We start from the raw sequence: 16168 nt of genomic DNA, 5'->3' as shown, positions 1-16168 counted from the left end.
ACAACATAGCAAATAATATTATATAATAATTAATAACGCTAATAATGTAGCTTTTCATTGGTTTAAGAATTTTTAAAATCGGTTTTGTGGTTAAAAGCGTAAAAACCCCTTTTATAGCATAGTTAGAAGTTAGAATGTACTAAACATTTGTTGAATGATATTTTACTTTTTAAAGTGAACCTTTTTAATATAAAGTATATGTAATGCGTGATTTATAAGATCTGTCTAGATATTTATTTATTCCGTGACATAGTTCAGTAAATACGTTATGTATAACCATTGAATACTTCGATTTAATTGAATATTTTACAGTCGCCTGAAGCTACTGTAGTTTTAGAAGAATTTACAAAGCTATACGTATTTACATCAATCTTTCAGCGTTTACACTCACAAATGTATATCTAGGGATCTATATATCAATGTCGTCAGCCGAAACGTAATCTAACAAACTGATAAAGTTTCCTTATCTAAATAGATATCGAAAAACATCGATCACGCTGGCTATCACAAAATCCCTTCTGGCGCAATTTTAGGAGTGGATATTGATCAAATTACAACCGTGTTACGTGTGTATTTTCTGAGATTACAAAGCGTACAGACACAGGAGGTTTGATTTTCTAGAGCTTAATTTCATCATCATCATCATCATCATCATCATCATCATCATCGTCATCATCATTGATCTATTATTACTAATCTTCCGAAAACTTAAGATGCGTGCCATAAAATATCGAAATAATTTTATTTACACATTGAACTCAAAGTCGACAGAACACAACGAGCGATTTTATACTATATTTTCTCTATCTACTATTACAAGTATTACAACGTTAAAATCAATTATTACATCATAAGCAGCTGTTCAAAAAGATATAATTAATTCTTTACGAATAATTATATCTTTATTTGTTCATAGTATGATGTGTAAATTATTACACGAGTAATCTGTTGATGATATGCTGATTACATGTTATTACATATAACTTGATAATAACTGCTACGTATGTCTTTTTCGATAATAAATCATTCAGTCTAGGTTCGAAAATATGGCTTCATTGTTCTTTTCAGTAAAATTTCAGCATCAGCCTGGAGTTAGGAAGCAGTTGGTCTTAGCTTGGGCCCTAAAACGTCCATCGGCTATTTAAACTATATAGGTCCTCGTATGTTAGCAACCCGCCAGCGTTGGTATATATTTGTATACGAGTAGAAGACACAAATCATTCACAGCTTGGCTGAATAACATGAAAATATTTTATTGATGAGATATTAACCCGCCCGCTTCCATCTTAGATTGCATCATAACTTACCATTAGGTGAGATTGTAGGCAAGGGCTAACTTATAAAGTATCAAAAAAAATTAAAAAAAAATCCACTATACCCTGTATCTGTACTTGAGTTTTAATTTTAAATCCGGTATCAGAGCTAGCTTATCTCCCTGATCGTTATCACTGGAATATCCGAGCGATTTTAATCCACCTGATAACGATATCAATTCGCTAAACCGTATCTAGATTGGATACATATTCTTATCTATCTTTATACAACAAAATAAAATATAAACATCATTTATGTCATGGAAGTTTGTACTTTATTCCACTAGGAATAATGCTGCGAATCATGTAATACTTTTATAAGTTTGTTTTCCCGTTTGGAATGCTCTATCTTAGGCAAGACCTTGGTTGTATTAATTTTTAATTATTATTCAATGATTTAACAACGATTAAAAGTGGGGATTAAAACCATAAGTATTATTTATTGGGTATTAGGTTTTTGGTATTATCTAAATTATTAAATTTGTCATTATTTTATTTCTAAGATATACCTATTAGAACTAAGTATTTTTTTACATAATTATAAATTATAAGAGGTCGATCTAAAATATAAACAAAGTTTATTTAGTAATTATACTAACTAATATACCTAAAATATACGAATGAGAGCTTGTTAATTCTACTCAATTGAAAATCATGTTTACTTATACGTTGTCAAAGGTATAGAAAACAGATAAATTAACTACATAGATCTACAGAAGCTTTCATGTTACTGCTTCCGGAGAATGGAAAAACAACTTAAAGAAAACCGCCACAGAAAAAGTCTACATTAATGCAAGTCGTGGACAAAATCTATAAAGTAGTTATACGCCATCTAATTGGCAAATACTCGTAAGAAGTTGATCAAAGTTATTGTTTTTTCTTTATTACGCATTTTTGTATTTTTCCTCATAAGTAATCTATACTAATATTATATAGAAGTAAAGTTGTTTGCATTGTAAGAAATTAAATATCACGTGTCTCAAACGGTAAAGGAAAACATCGTGAGGAGTAAAGGAAACCTGCATACCAAAGAATTTTCATAATTATCTGCGTGTGTGAAGTCTGCCAGCCCACATTGGGCCAGCGTGGTGGACTAATAACCTAATCCCTCTCATTCTGAGAGGAGACTCGAACTCAGCAGTGAGCCGAATATGGGTTGATAACGAAAGTTTGTGGTGTAGTAGGGGAAATATCTGGATTTTCTGAACCGATTTTTAAAATTCTTTTACATATAGAAAGTCACGTTATTTGCGAGTGTTACAGGCAATGTTTCATTTCCGTATTCCCACGGCAACAGGAACGCGGGTGCAACCGCGGGCGTCTGCTATACGTAATAATCAAACTAAATCGTAACTATTAAATCTATACGTAGAGTAACAAAACAGTATGGTCACTGTTGACCTCTACGCATTATTCTAACACTTCTGACTAAACCATGAGTAATTATATTATTAATCAATACATCTGTGACTAACTGACTGACTTATAGTGGAATAAGGATAAATACTCGTATTTTAATTAGGAGGTTAATGAATATATGCGCAGGCGTTTTTTTTAAATTCGTAATTCGTTTATTCGCTTCACTTCTAGGTATATAACTTTCTCTCAGACTAGTTGCATAAGGACCTGTCTAACTGGACGATACTTTTCTGTTAAAATATATGATTAACGATCTAATGCGATTTTAAAAACTGTCTCTATAGAATTGATGTCTCGTAATTGTAATCGTGATCGTCGGTTAAAGAGCTCTGTAAAAATATCTTTTTGTGTAGTTGAATTGTGGAAAAAAAACGGGCAAAAATTTCAAAATAGTGAATCGGCCTGCTGGAGTGGATCGCTCAAAATAAAATGCAATAGGTTCTGATGTAGTATTTTCAAAAAAAATACAAATATTTTTCTTTCCTTTAAAAAAACTTATTTTAAGAAGAAATAACTTTAAAAAAAAATAAAAATCACCGACTTAACACCCTAAATGGTATTTGAACGCAGTCAAAATGTGGCACGCGCGACCCCGTGGGAACGCACCCGTAAGAGGGTTGACTCCCCAACAATATGGTCGCAGTGACCCTCGGTGTTAACCGTTTGCAGATACGTGGGATTATCTGATTTAACTTCGCAGTTATTGGTTAAAGGGTTATGGTGAAAGTTGAAAGAAACAATGGTTAAATTAACTTGAAACTGATTCAATTTGAACAAAAATATCCAACATCTAAAGACGGGAGTATTTTTAATTGGAAATATAAGTTTTGTTATTAATAGCTTTAGTGTGATTTACAATCGTTTGTACCTATAAGCTAAATTATAATTTAATAAATATAATACGAAGTTTTAATTTAGCTATATTGCAGGCTATCTGACTTAACCAGTGTTAAAATAAATGAAATTGGTAAAAAATAAGATCATTAAAAACAAAGTATTTAATATTGACTTTTAATTTATGTGTTTGACTGTGATGTCGACATCTTTAAGATTTGTAAACTGAGTGATAACTGATAACATTTGGTAAATAAAAGTGGTTTAGCAATAATTGGGAGAACAGCAATACTGTGGAACTGATAAGCTATCAGATGTTACATCGGTTGTTTAAATATGCTTATAATTTTAATTATATTGATTTTTTCATCTTTGATATGTTGCTTTTGTCTTTGGCAGCCATTTGAGAAAACCCTGGAGGGTTGGAAATCTTTCGTTTCATACCAAGAAGTCAACGTTCCGGGACGAACTCTGTCTGGCCCTCTGTATAATCTCAACCTCAAGTTAGCTACGTACCTGTAACAAATATAAAACAAAATACATAATTTGGTTATGATAATTTGTTGTCCCATGCGAGGTGAAGTGGCAATGGGCGGGGCACATAGCTCGAAGAGCCCGGTGGTTGGTCCACCAGGTGGACTGACGACATCAAGCGAGTCGCAAAAATTCGCTGGATGCAGGCGGCTCAGGATCGTGATGTTTGGAAGTCTCTACAAAAACCTCATGCCCTACAGTGGATCCTCATCGGCTGACATGATGACGATGATGATTTTGTTGTAGAAATCCATCAATTTGTGTTTACTGGTATGCGCCGTACATACCAATATAGCTATTGTAACAGGTACATAATAGCTATCATTGGTTTCAGCGGCGCATCCCAGCTAAGCTGTCAGTCAGTATTACCTACTCTTCAGACTGAAACGCTGCTGTTTGGCGGCAAAATCAAACAGCGATAGAACATTCTGAAGAGATAAAGCGAAGAGCTCACTACTAACAAATCTCTCAATATCTCACAATATTATATTGCCTGTTGAAATCATACGGCCATCAGCGATCAACAGATCATAAACCAACCCCACAAAGGGCGACCCCATCCAATAATTAATACTGTTTAAGGAAACACAGAAGCGGGATGAGTTCGAAACACAATCCTCATGCTGAGCATAACTTAACGCACAATAGACCACCCGTCAGATGCGCTTTGCGGTAAACTGCGCCCGCGCACAATAACCCTTTGATCTTACCGCGCCGGGGCCACGGGTTAACAATCAGATACAGTAGAGACTAGATTAATCGGACATATCGTTGTCTTAAGTCGGGTAATCGAATGTCCGGATATTTAAATATATGAAATGCAATTTATGACAACTATTTAAGAGTTTTCGTCTAATCTGACAAAAAATCATGGTTGAGTGCAATGATGAGCGCTGCACAATTATTAAGCTTCGCGATAAATAAAGAAGAATCTTCGAAGCCAACCTTCGCTAGTCGGAGAGGCACTCGAAGAAGGAGTGCTTAAGCACAAGATTGGCAAGGTTATTTAGTCACGATTAGGAAGTCGGATATTCACGAAACCGTATTATGTTTCGAATATCGAGTTTTTACTGTAGATTGGAAAGATGTATAACCTTTACTACTTTTCATGTAGATAGGTAATGCTAATAGAACGACAATTATAATTAGTTTCACCTCGGAATTTTCATCAATCAATCTAGAAGCCAGAGTTAACTATACGCCTTCGAGTAACAGAACATGGAATTCATTTGGAATCACCGTACATAAACGTAGCATTACCAAATTGTTTGCTAATTATTTAAATCAAATAATAATTTAATATAAAGTAAACTTAAACAGTAATTATTTGAAAGGAAGTATCTACCTGGCGAACTTTTGTTACTGTAATTTTTTATTGATATCAACAATTATTACTAATTTAATAACAACTATCAACACTTACAATGACAATATCAGTTTAACAGTAATTCACTACTTTTCTTCACAGATGAATTAAAATTGTGTCTTACTGTATTATTTCTAATCTGAGTCACCAACGAATAATTTTCAATCTGTAGAATCACCAGCTGTTCATTTTGTGCAGGACATCCCACAGCACGCGGGACTGGTCTGATTTGTCGTCCTTTGAGGTGCCAATAGCATTGTCTGTTTTAAAAAATATAATTTAAATGTATTTTTATTATTTTTAAGGCAATACCGATAGCTACAGACATAATCATAGCTCAACAAGTTGCAAATTCGAAGTGGCAATTACCACATAGTTCTGTGTACCACTATGACGGTGGGGTCCCAAAATGCGACGCCACCACTGAAAATGTTGGCCAACCCTCCATTAGACGAACTAACTACATCAAACGGGTTACAGGGAGCCGCTGGATGCAGGCGGTTCAAGACCAACGTCTTACAAGTGTATTTAGTCCAGCAGTGGATTTCTAATGCAAATTGACTGAAAAAAATCAATGGACTGTAGATGAGTTAAAACTGTATATAAATTATCTATATCTATACTAATATATAAAGCTGAAGACTTTGTTTGTTTGTTTGTTTGATTGAACGCGCTAATCTCAGGAACTACTGGTCCGATTTGAAAAATTATTTCAGTGTTAGATAGCCCATTTATCGAGGAAGGCTATAGGCTATATATTATCACCGTTTTCCTACCGGAACCACGCGGGTGAAACCGCGCGGCGTCAGCTAGTATATTTATACATATAGCTAACCCGTGCGTAACTTGGCAAACACATACAAAAACAGTACCAACATCATACGGGCCAGGTGTCAAGTCAATCCGCACGAGTTGTAGACATATTCTAAACTAGCAGAACCCTGCGGCTTTAACCCGTGAGTATACAGAGATAAAATATAGATTATGTGACAATGATTGTAGCTAATGATATAACTTTCCATTGGTGAAAAAATTAATTCAATTATATGTTTTCATTTGATTCGGGGCATATTCGTAACAACTATAGAATTAGGATTACGGAGCAATACAAGTTTCGAATCCAGTCCGGGGCATGCACCTCAAACTTTTAAGTTGTGTGCATTTTATGAAATTAAATATCACGTGTTTCGAACGGAAAACATCGTGAGGAAACCTGCATACCAGAGAATTTTAACCATTTTAATAGTCCACACCACAAATTGTAATTTAATATCTAAATAATCTATTTGAGGGATATAATATTTATTACTTATTACTAGCAACATCTATCATAATATCATTCTATTACTAATATTTATTTAATCTGTAATTTTGTATCTGTGTAACAATGTGTGTCAAAGACAAATAAAGTTTAGTTCTCTTCCGGTGCAACTTAAGTCGTTTTATTATATGGACTATTGGCCTAACCCCTCATTCTGAGAGGAGACTCGAGCTCAACAGTGAGCCGAATATGGGTTGATAACGACAAATTTCAAAAATCGGTTCAGTTGGTTTTGAGATAGAGAGTTAATTTATTATCAGAAACTAGCCAAACATGTCCAAAAATCGTCTGAATTTCTGAATTGTTCTGAATTAGAGTAAGTAACATCGTTAATATTTCAGTGGCTGCTGAAAAAAAAATTACCAATAACCACTTGTTAACTAGAGATTTTAACGCCTCGTCCGAGTCACGCAGTACAAATCTCAAAGTCACTTTGTGGTGTAACAGATTCCGTGTGTTGAGATAGCGGCGAGTGGCACTCGACTTGTAATGGAAGATAAGGGTTCCCACACGCGGACAACGGATTTATTGACTCATCTATCTGCTTCGCGGGCTAATTTATGGTGGATACCAGATTGACGACAGATTGCCGTTTTGTAATACACTAGCAGAACCACGCGGTTTTACCCGCTTAGTTCCCATTAACGTGGGAATTTAGGGATAGAATATGGCGTATGTTTTAGGTAGGTATAATAATGTAGCTTTCTATCGGTAAAAGAATTTTTCAAGTCCGAGCATCGAAAAATTATTTAAGACGGTATGTTGTGATTTTTCTTTAAAAAAATATTTAGCCGCGTAGATGATTGATCAAATCAAAAATAATTTATTTCAAGTGGGCTCAGTTTATAAGCACTTTTGACACAGTTGACTATTTGTAAAGATTCTACCACCGGTTCGGAAGGCAGGTTCTGCTGAGAAGAAACCGGCAAGAAACTCAACAGTTGCTCTTTTTAAAAAATCATACAGTATTATAATTTACAATTGATGATAACATTACAATTTCTTATAGTTTTACTTTTTGTGTGTGTTAGTCTAAACATGAGATTGGCAACGATTCCCAATAAATAATAATTTAATGGTAAATGAATAATTTAGTCTCTTAGCCCTCGTGCCTAAAAATATAAATAAGTGTATCAAACCATCCAAAAGTAATATTGGCCTTACCTCTATATACGTATTACCTCTATAAACACCTTTCGGTTCTAGGTATCCGACAGTCCTCCTCTGTGCAGAGCATGCATGGAGAAGAGGAAACCCCGATACATGTTATGCTTAGATGCAGAGGTGTATCTGAACAACGCGCAGCACACATTGGACCCCCAGCAACACTCCAAGAGGCGTTCCGCGACCTGGGCAGCCTGCTAACCTTCTGGAGCGAGCTCGGTTGGCTGGAGTGACTCCAGCGGGGACCAGCACCAAATGGGCCTACGTACAACGACCAACACTTAGTGCCCAAGAGCGGAAAAGGCCCAGGAAAGAAGAATAAGAAGATATGTATAATATATAGGATGATAGCTAACAGGTGATTTTTTAAAAACATACTCGCAAGCTTGAAATAACTACTATTTCGTCCCTGATGGTAAGCTATCAACTTTTTTTATTGCTAGTGAAAAGTAGCATAGAGATATCGTCAGCTGGTGACAAATAAACAATACGAAACCAATTATATTATAATTGTCTCCGATATATCTTATTTGCCCGCTTATCGTCTATTAATAACAATGGCTAGTTGGGTACTTTGTGGTCTGACACAAATCTCAGGTAGGTACGAGTATCTACATTGGAGTGTTAAAATGTATGCGTGCAAGATATTACTAAAATATACAGGTGGACTGACGACATCAAGCGAGTCGCAGGGATTCGCTGGATGCAGGCGGCTCATGATCGCGATGTTTGGAAGTCCCTACAAAAGGCCTATGTCCTGCAGTGGACTTCCATCGGCTGATATGATGATGATAATGATGGTGATGATATATAATGGTCTTAAATTGTATCTTTTACAGTTACCACAAAGCTAAATGTCTGGCGAATGAGGACATTAATTCTAATATTATAAACAAGAAAATGTTCTGCTTATACGAGGACAATTTAGGATCTATACCTTTGCTGCCTTCCAAGCAAGTGCCAAGCAGTGGTACAAGGTTTTTAACAAAGATAGGCACTATATGTACCAGTAGCGAAGGTTGAAAATTTCCAATAATTAACCCAACCCGATCATGCGTTTTTGGCTGAGTACCTACGTTAAATTATTTTTTACGTCTACGTTCTTTTATTTTTTTAAATGTATTAGGTACATGTTAGTTGCGCGCAGGCGTTTTTTGTACAGATAGTATAATGCTGTGGTAATATTATATTTCGAGCGTATAAATAAATTATAATTATAAATATGTACAAGTAGTTATGTATTTGTATGTGGATTTTTAAAAGGTAAGCCGCTAGGAATCGGATTGTTTACGAAATGCAAAATTCAAAATGACTGCTGTTTTTACTGAAAATGTCTTTGAAAAAGGATATAGCTCGGACCCAGGTGGTTTGCGTCGCTACATAGATTCACTGGTACTGGCAGCAGTAATCAATATTTAACTTTATACGTATTTAACATTTTTAGGGTTCCGACCGTACGTGTTTACAAAAACGCAACCCTTATATTATTTTCTACACGTGGTACAATTAGTTAGTTAGTTCTCACAACGAGGATTCCAATCGCATCTTTGCTATTTAACGCCGATCCAGTCAGATGCTCTCTGTTTGACTTTCAGACGGTTTCAAGTTTACAAACTAGACGAAAACAATTTTGTGTTTCCAATTGATATTATAATCATCTGCTGTTGTTATAAAGAGAAAGTTCACAGATAACTTATTTAACACTTTCACGGAATGTCAAGGTGATATAACCGTTTTATCAATTTTTAGGGTTCCGTATATCAGATGAATTGCGTTGTTAGTCCAGTAGTTAAATTAGGTACGTGAGCATATGTAAAATACGGATTATGACGTCATAGGTATGAACTGAGATGGGCAATAAAATATTTGGTCTTTTATGCCTCCCAATAATTTTCAAGCAGTAGTTCGGAGTTGGGTAGCCTGAATGAAATATTAAAACTTCTGGAAATTTTAATATCTCAAGTTATTTCTATCGCTCAGAAATTGCAATATCTGAAATTATCTCTATCGCTCTCTGTCTAAAACTATACTAGATAAAATTCAACTCACATACTTAGTGGATTTATTAAAAAATCGTTACAGATTCAGATTACAATTAAATCAACAATAAATTAATAACAATAAACAAAATATGTGGGTTCGAATCCGATCCGGGGCACGCACCTCCAACTTTTTTGTGTGCGTTGTGTGCATTTTAAGAAATTAAATATCACGTGTCTCTAACGGTCAAGGAAAAATATCGTGAGGAAACCTGCATACCAAAGAATTTTCGTAATTCTCCTAAATCCGCATTGGGCCAGCGTGGTGGACTATTGGCCTAACCCCTCTCATTCTGAGAGGAGACTTGAGCTTAGCAGTGAGCCGATTATGGGTTAATCAAATCAAACTAAATAATAAGATATTTATTTAAATTACGGAACCCATTGCAAGCGAGGCAGACTCGCACCTGGCCAGTTTTTATGTGTACTCAAGTCGAGTTCATTACTCCGTTATCAAGCATTAATGTTTTCTTTGATTGTCTGTTTATCAGCTGGTGATACACAGCCACTAGCAGTTATGTTGTATCGTGGAATCCTACAGGCGGGATAACGGATCGATCTTTGATCTTGTCATTAGCGTTTTTGGTAAATAAATGATTGTGCAACACCACAGATTGATCAATAATAGGCAGATAGAGCGTACGGAACACGACGGTGTCGTAGCCGCTACAAATACTAAATTCAAACACGAATACATTCTCGAGTCAGCACTAAACGAAGTGTCGCATCGAAGAAAAATGGCGTCTTTTGTTTTTAAATATTTTAAAAACTGTTCACAAAAACTAAAGATATAAGATGGAGATTTTTTTATTGGTAATTATTGATTATTATAATGATTTAGAATAATTAATAACTACAACTAACTAAAAATAATAACTTATAATAATTAAAATTGTAATGCGGATGTCAAAGAGACGCGTGACGTTTGTTTATTTTTTATAGGTTTCACCGGCTTCACCACGCTGCTTGTAAAACTCATTCTGTATGATCTTTATTCTGTGTACAACACGAACACGTTTTGCCATTTGCCATTTTAGAATAGGCTAGTTGACACTTTTTTTTAAATGGTCTTAAATAAATCATTATGGTTCTACTAAATTGAAAAAAAATATCACATATTTTTATATTTATTTGACAATACGAGCCAAAACGCTGTCTGCTACGGTGGTCTACATTATTTTTAACTGTTTCGTGACGTCACATTAACTAATCCTTTACCAAACGGAGCGTTTGACAAAAATATTACTTAATTAATTAGTTTGACGTTTAGTACATTAAGTAACACAGTGACGTCACAAACATCGACAGCGTTTTATACGTTTGGAAAATTTTAAAAATACTACATGATTTTTAAATAAAGTTTATGAAATACTTGAGATTTATTAATTTATATCGATATATTTCGGACTTTTATTCCATGTACAGGAAATTAATATTGTTTATATTAAATTTCATATGAGTCAACTACCCTATTTAATAGGTATTATTATGAAAATACGGCTGGTTCAACCACTTTTTCCGATCTTGACTTGCATCTGCATTCTGTAAAGTTACAGCATTGTGACATCATTGGATTCTGGAAACTTCGCTGTTAGCGACCATTTATTTTCTACTAACTACATGATTGGCCGACCCCCCACCAGGTGGACTGACGACATCAAGCGAGTCGCAGGAATTCGCTGGATGCAGGTGGCTCAGTATCGTGATGTTTGGAAGTCCCTACAAAAGGCCTATGTCCTGCAGTGGACGTCCATCGGCTGATATGATGATGATGATGATGATGATAAACTACATGATGGCCCTTCGCTACAAGTACCCTAATTCATGTAATGTAAATTGTTAAACGAAGACTAAAGATTCATTTTTAATGCAAAATTTTCCTGTTACGTAACAAAATGACTGAAAGCAAGACGTTTTTGAATCGAACGGGGATTTTTGTTGTTCTTGTAAATTTTACAAGTCATAACCAAACCGAATACCTAATTGAGAATTGTGATTTCCAACCGATTGACTCACCTCACAGCTTTAAGGAAATTGATTTACAAGTTCGATGCCCGGTTATCACAATTCTTATTAATATTAAATAGGTAACCAACTAGTTAAACATTCATAGCAACAATTATTAAAAACTATATTAATGGATTCCTTCCTTACCTTGATGGCATTTCAGACATATGTCAAACGTGTCATCTATATGGGATGACTCTTAGGCAAAAAAAATCTCCGGGTGTTCTTATCTACCTAACAGCGAATATATACCTAGTTAAGTAGCCAGGAAAATGCAATAACAGATTGTGAATAGTGCCGCGTTGCAATAACCAACTCATGACTAAGGGCCCCGTATGGGTTCGTAACCAGATTAAGCCGTGTTTCACAATTAATTAACACATTGCTCTTTAGATTCAGAATCAGAAATATTTATTAGCAAGAAACATCAGTTATTTAGAGATGTTCTTATGTATTAATTAGGTAACAATGTAAAGATGTTCATTGTTCATATTATGTATTAGGTAGCAATGTTTAACCATTAATAATATAAATGTATAATTAATAAAATTAAAATTAAATGACATTAAGTTTAAAAGAAATATACATAGTTATAAAATTTTTTTGAAGCATCAGCAATACTCTTATATGGAGTAGTAACATTTTTGTATGTAGATGAATGTCTTTATTTGGTCTTCTTGGATTATTAGAAAATATGAAAAGACTTTCATTTGAGTTGATGAATGCTCCTATGCTCGTGTATAGACAAGGACTAGTCATAATTTTTTTAATTTTTAATGGACTTATCGATTTTGAGATGCTTTTGATGATCAGTTCTTTAAAACAGTGCGCCTTGTAATAATTTTTGATATTACTGTTCCACATGACGATAATCTGGTGAAAGCTGAAAAGTAAAAAACGTCATAATACCTCGCTGACGACATTACCGCCATGTGGAATGTTGATTAACCGTTAATTCAGTAGTCGTTTCAGTCAATGGATTTGTAGTCAAAAGCTTCGACCAACACCTTAAATTCTTAAAGCTTTCGCTTGACAGTTGGATGGAAAAGTGTCGTCTCTACCTTCAGTAGACCTACTACTGAAGGTAGAGACTACACTTTTTAAAGAGGTTCCTCACTCTGGAGCACTGACCACCGGTTGCTTGCGCCTCTAAAAGTCCCGCAACTGGAAGACTGCATTTTTATTTTATAATTTATTAAAGTACTTTGTGTGTATTCTGTATCCTATATTTTGAACATTTTTTTAATAATATTTTAAAATATTAATATAAATAAATAAATGAGATTAAAAAATTACTCAAATACCTGCGGAACGCTATGATGGCCGTTTTGACAGCTTACATTAGTGATATTTGACAGGAAGTATGCAATACAAAACACAGCAATTTTATAATATAAATCTGCTGTGTGTTATTATCTTCTAGCTGAAGATTTTTAAAAGGTATTAATTTAATGGGATGGATGTTCTAACATAGAGTCGCTTTATTAACAGAACGGAAAAGATTCTAATTGCGGCTGTATTGTATGTTTCTTTAATGTTACTTTTATCCCGGATTTTGAAATAGTAAATAAAATAAAAAAAAAAACTGAATGGCGCCACATGTAAATATTGTAGTCTGTTATGTTAGTAGGTATACTGAATAGAAAATGTTAATTTGTCTTATAACATGCGGTTATGTTTTAATTTTGCTCATCAGGCTATACCTACCAATTTAAATAATTTAACAAGAACCGGGATGAAAATGATATTAAAAAGACATACATTTATTTAGCTGAACAAGAACCTCCAGCGTTTAGGTTAAGAAGTGACTATCATCTACCCTATTTATATATATATTTATACCTAGCCACCCAAATCCAAATATACACAACAACAATTAAAATTCTAATGATACTCTTGACTGAATTTCGGACACGTCAGTAAAAATTAAGATTAGCACGTGCAGTTCTAGTGTGTGCGTATAAGCACCGGTGCACTAACTGTTGTTTGTTTCTTAGTCTAATAATTGGTAAGAGATCAAGTGCGAAATCCACTTTGCTTTGTGCTTTCTATTGCACAGAGATTAACTAACTTTATAGAATTGCCAATAAGGAAGATGACAGTCTTTTAAATTGTATATAAATTAAGAGTATGCTAATAGTAAAGCAATTTTGTAAAAGGAACATGGTATCTGCGATCATTACTTTCGGAGCTACAGGGATTTAAAAGGTCAGATTTGCGGCGCTGCCGCGGATCCCTGAAAAACGCCCCGTACAAAATGGCATGAACTAATGACGTCGTAGGTACTAACGATCGTTAGATTTGTATATGCGTTCAAACAAAATTACTAATCTCTTTGTTATTTGTGCGTTTATGTTTATAGTTCATATATTGAAAAATTACACATTTAATGTAAGGAAGCTAAAACTGTATGAATTTTTAACTAATTACGTTATAAGATTTTTAATAGATTTTGAAATTTTATAATCTCGTTTATTTTGCAAATATCCAGACTGTCTTTACTTTTTATGTATAAATTAGTTAACATTGACCTTATTTACCCGAATGTATCACAAAAATCAATATATTCAAACCTAGTCATCAACCCCATTATACCTAGTTACTGGTATTTTTCTTGTAAGAAATTTTCCAATAACTCAATTTTCGTTGCTATGAATTTTCCTCGTAACTTTATTGACCGTAGCTAAACTAGTCAACAACAGCTCGCCTATTTACTATTTTGGTTTTTATTATCAACCTATTAAAATAAACATCAAATCAATGACAAAATGTCATTTACTTACATACTGTGTGATATACACCAGTAGGCTCCGGATGACATTTTTACATAGAATCTAAATTTTGTAGATGTCAACTAGCATACGTCAAAGATAGTAAATAAGCCTGCAGGGCGAAGAGGCAGTTGAAACTGTAGGTAAGGTTAGTTACGTACCTATTTGTAAATATGTTTTCTGTGGTTACGATAAGAAGATGCAAAAATAATCAATTTTTAGTAGGTATTATGTCTTTTAAATACCACTATTATTCCCCTTTCCCCTCCAACTAAACGCACTGTGGTAGGAGTGGGTACAAAAATTTCTCAACAATCGTTAAATAGTACCGGGTTTCAAACCCAAAACTCGAATTTGAATCCGGCCCTTTAATCTGGGAGCTATCGAGGTATCAGTAGCGTAAACAGTAGCAGTGGTACCTAAATACACAAATACGTGCTGCACGCTATGATGGCCGTTTTGACATCTTACATTAGTGATATGTGAAATTATTGTCGACACTACAATAATGATAACAACTAGGTATACACTACAATTATTAGGATGGATGATAGACTCACGAGTATGACGTCACGAAAAATCCAATATGGCGGATATGACAAACAAAATTCGCTCAATGAAAACACAAACATACAATGACAAATCTAATGTGTTATGAAATCAAAGGTAGCGAAAGGGTTATGTATTGAAAATTGTATAATTGAAGATTCAAGATGTACACTTGTGTGCATCTTTTTATCTTTTGTTAATTTTGATTATTAAACCTAGTTAGTTTGGAGTTTATCGACAATGTGTAAATTAAACTTAATAAACCTCTATCGTGAACTTTATGGAGAAATCTGCGAAATACAAAGTGAAAATAATGGTTCAAGTTATGGAAAGTTAATGCTAGCATGACATACGTTTTAAAGGCTTGGGGTTGCTCTGTTTCCTTCGCGACATGTCCTAGCGCCGGGCACCTTGTCCCCACATGTCACACACAACACTTCACGATAAAATCCTGGCAAACTTCACACTGCGACTAACACGTCCGACTCGAACGGCGGTCGGGTCGCGACTGGATAGAGGCGGTCGCGTGGTGCCAATTCGCGAAGGCTGAACGTTCGTCTGGCTCCGCCCACCGCGCACCCCCTCCGCCCCCTCGCGTAGCCCGTAGAGGCGTAGCGGCGTAGGCAAGGTTTTAGGAAAATGGTTGATGGAAAACCGGGATTTTTATTTTTTTTTGGATTTTCCATTTTTTTTTGTTGGACCGTATAAGAAGAGAAAGGTTGTACTTTCATAGGAAATGTGTAGGTTACATAAAACCAGAATGCAGACAGCTTAATTTTTTTTAATCCTTCTACACATGCCTTAATTAAATTAAATTAATTTAATAAAATTAAATATTAAAGGTCTTATTG

General features: G+C 34.7%; 1 protein-coding gene across 1 annotated transcript in view; it reads right to left on the bottom strand.

Annotated features, from left to right (window-relative positions):
* The window catches only part of LOC112047931 (zinc finger protein ush), a 269353-nt gene extending 253537 nt beyond the window's left edge, over nucleotides 1-15816 (bottom strand). The window contains exon 1 of the mRNA XM_052889999.1: nucleotides 15671-15816. Within this exon, the coding sequence (XP_052745959.1) occupies nucleotides 15671-15710 (40 nt within the window). The 5' untranslated portion in view covers nucleotides 15711-15816. The remainder of the gene's footprint in view (nucleotides 1-15670) is intronic.
* Nucleotides 15817-16168: the final 352 nt, after the last annotated feature.

This window comes from Bicyclus anynana, chromosome 3 (assembly GCF_947172395.1).
Source record: "Bicyclus anynana chromosome 3, ilBicAnyn1.1, whole genome shotgun sequence".
Classification (NCBI taxonomy): Eukaryota; Metazoa; Arthropoda; class Insecta; order Lepidoptera; family Nymphalidae; genus Bicyclus; species Bicyclus anynana.
This window is presented reverse-complemented; position numbering and strand designations above follow the sequence as displayed.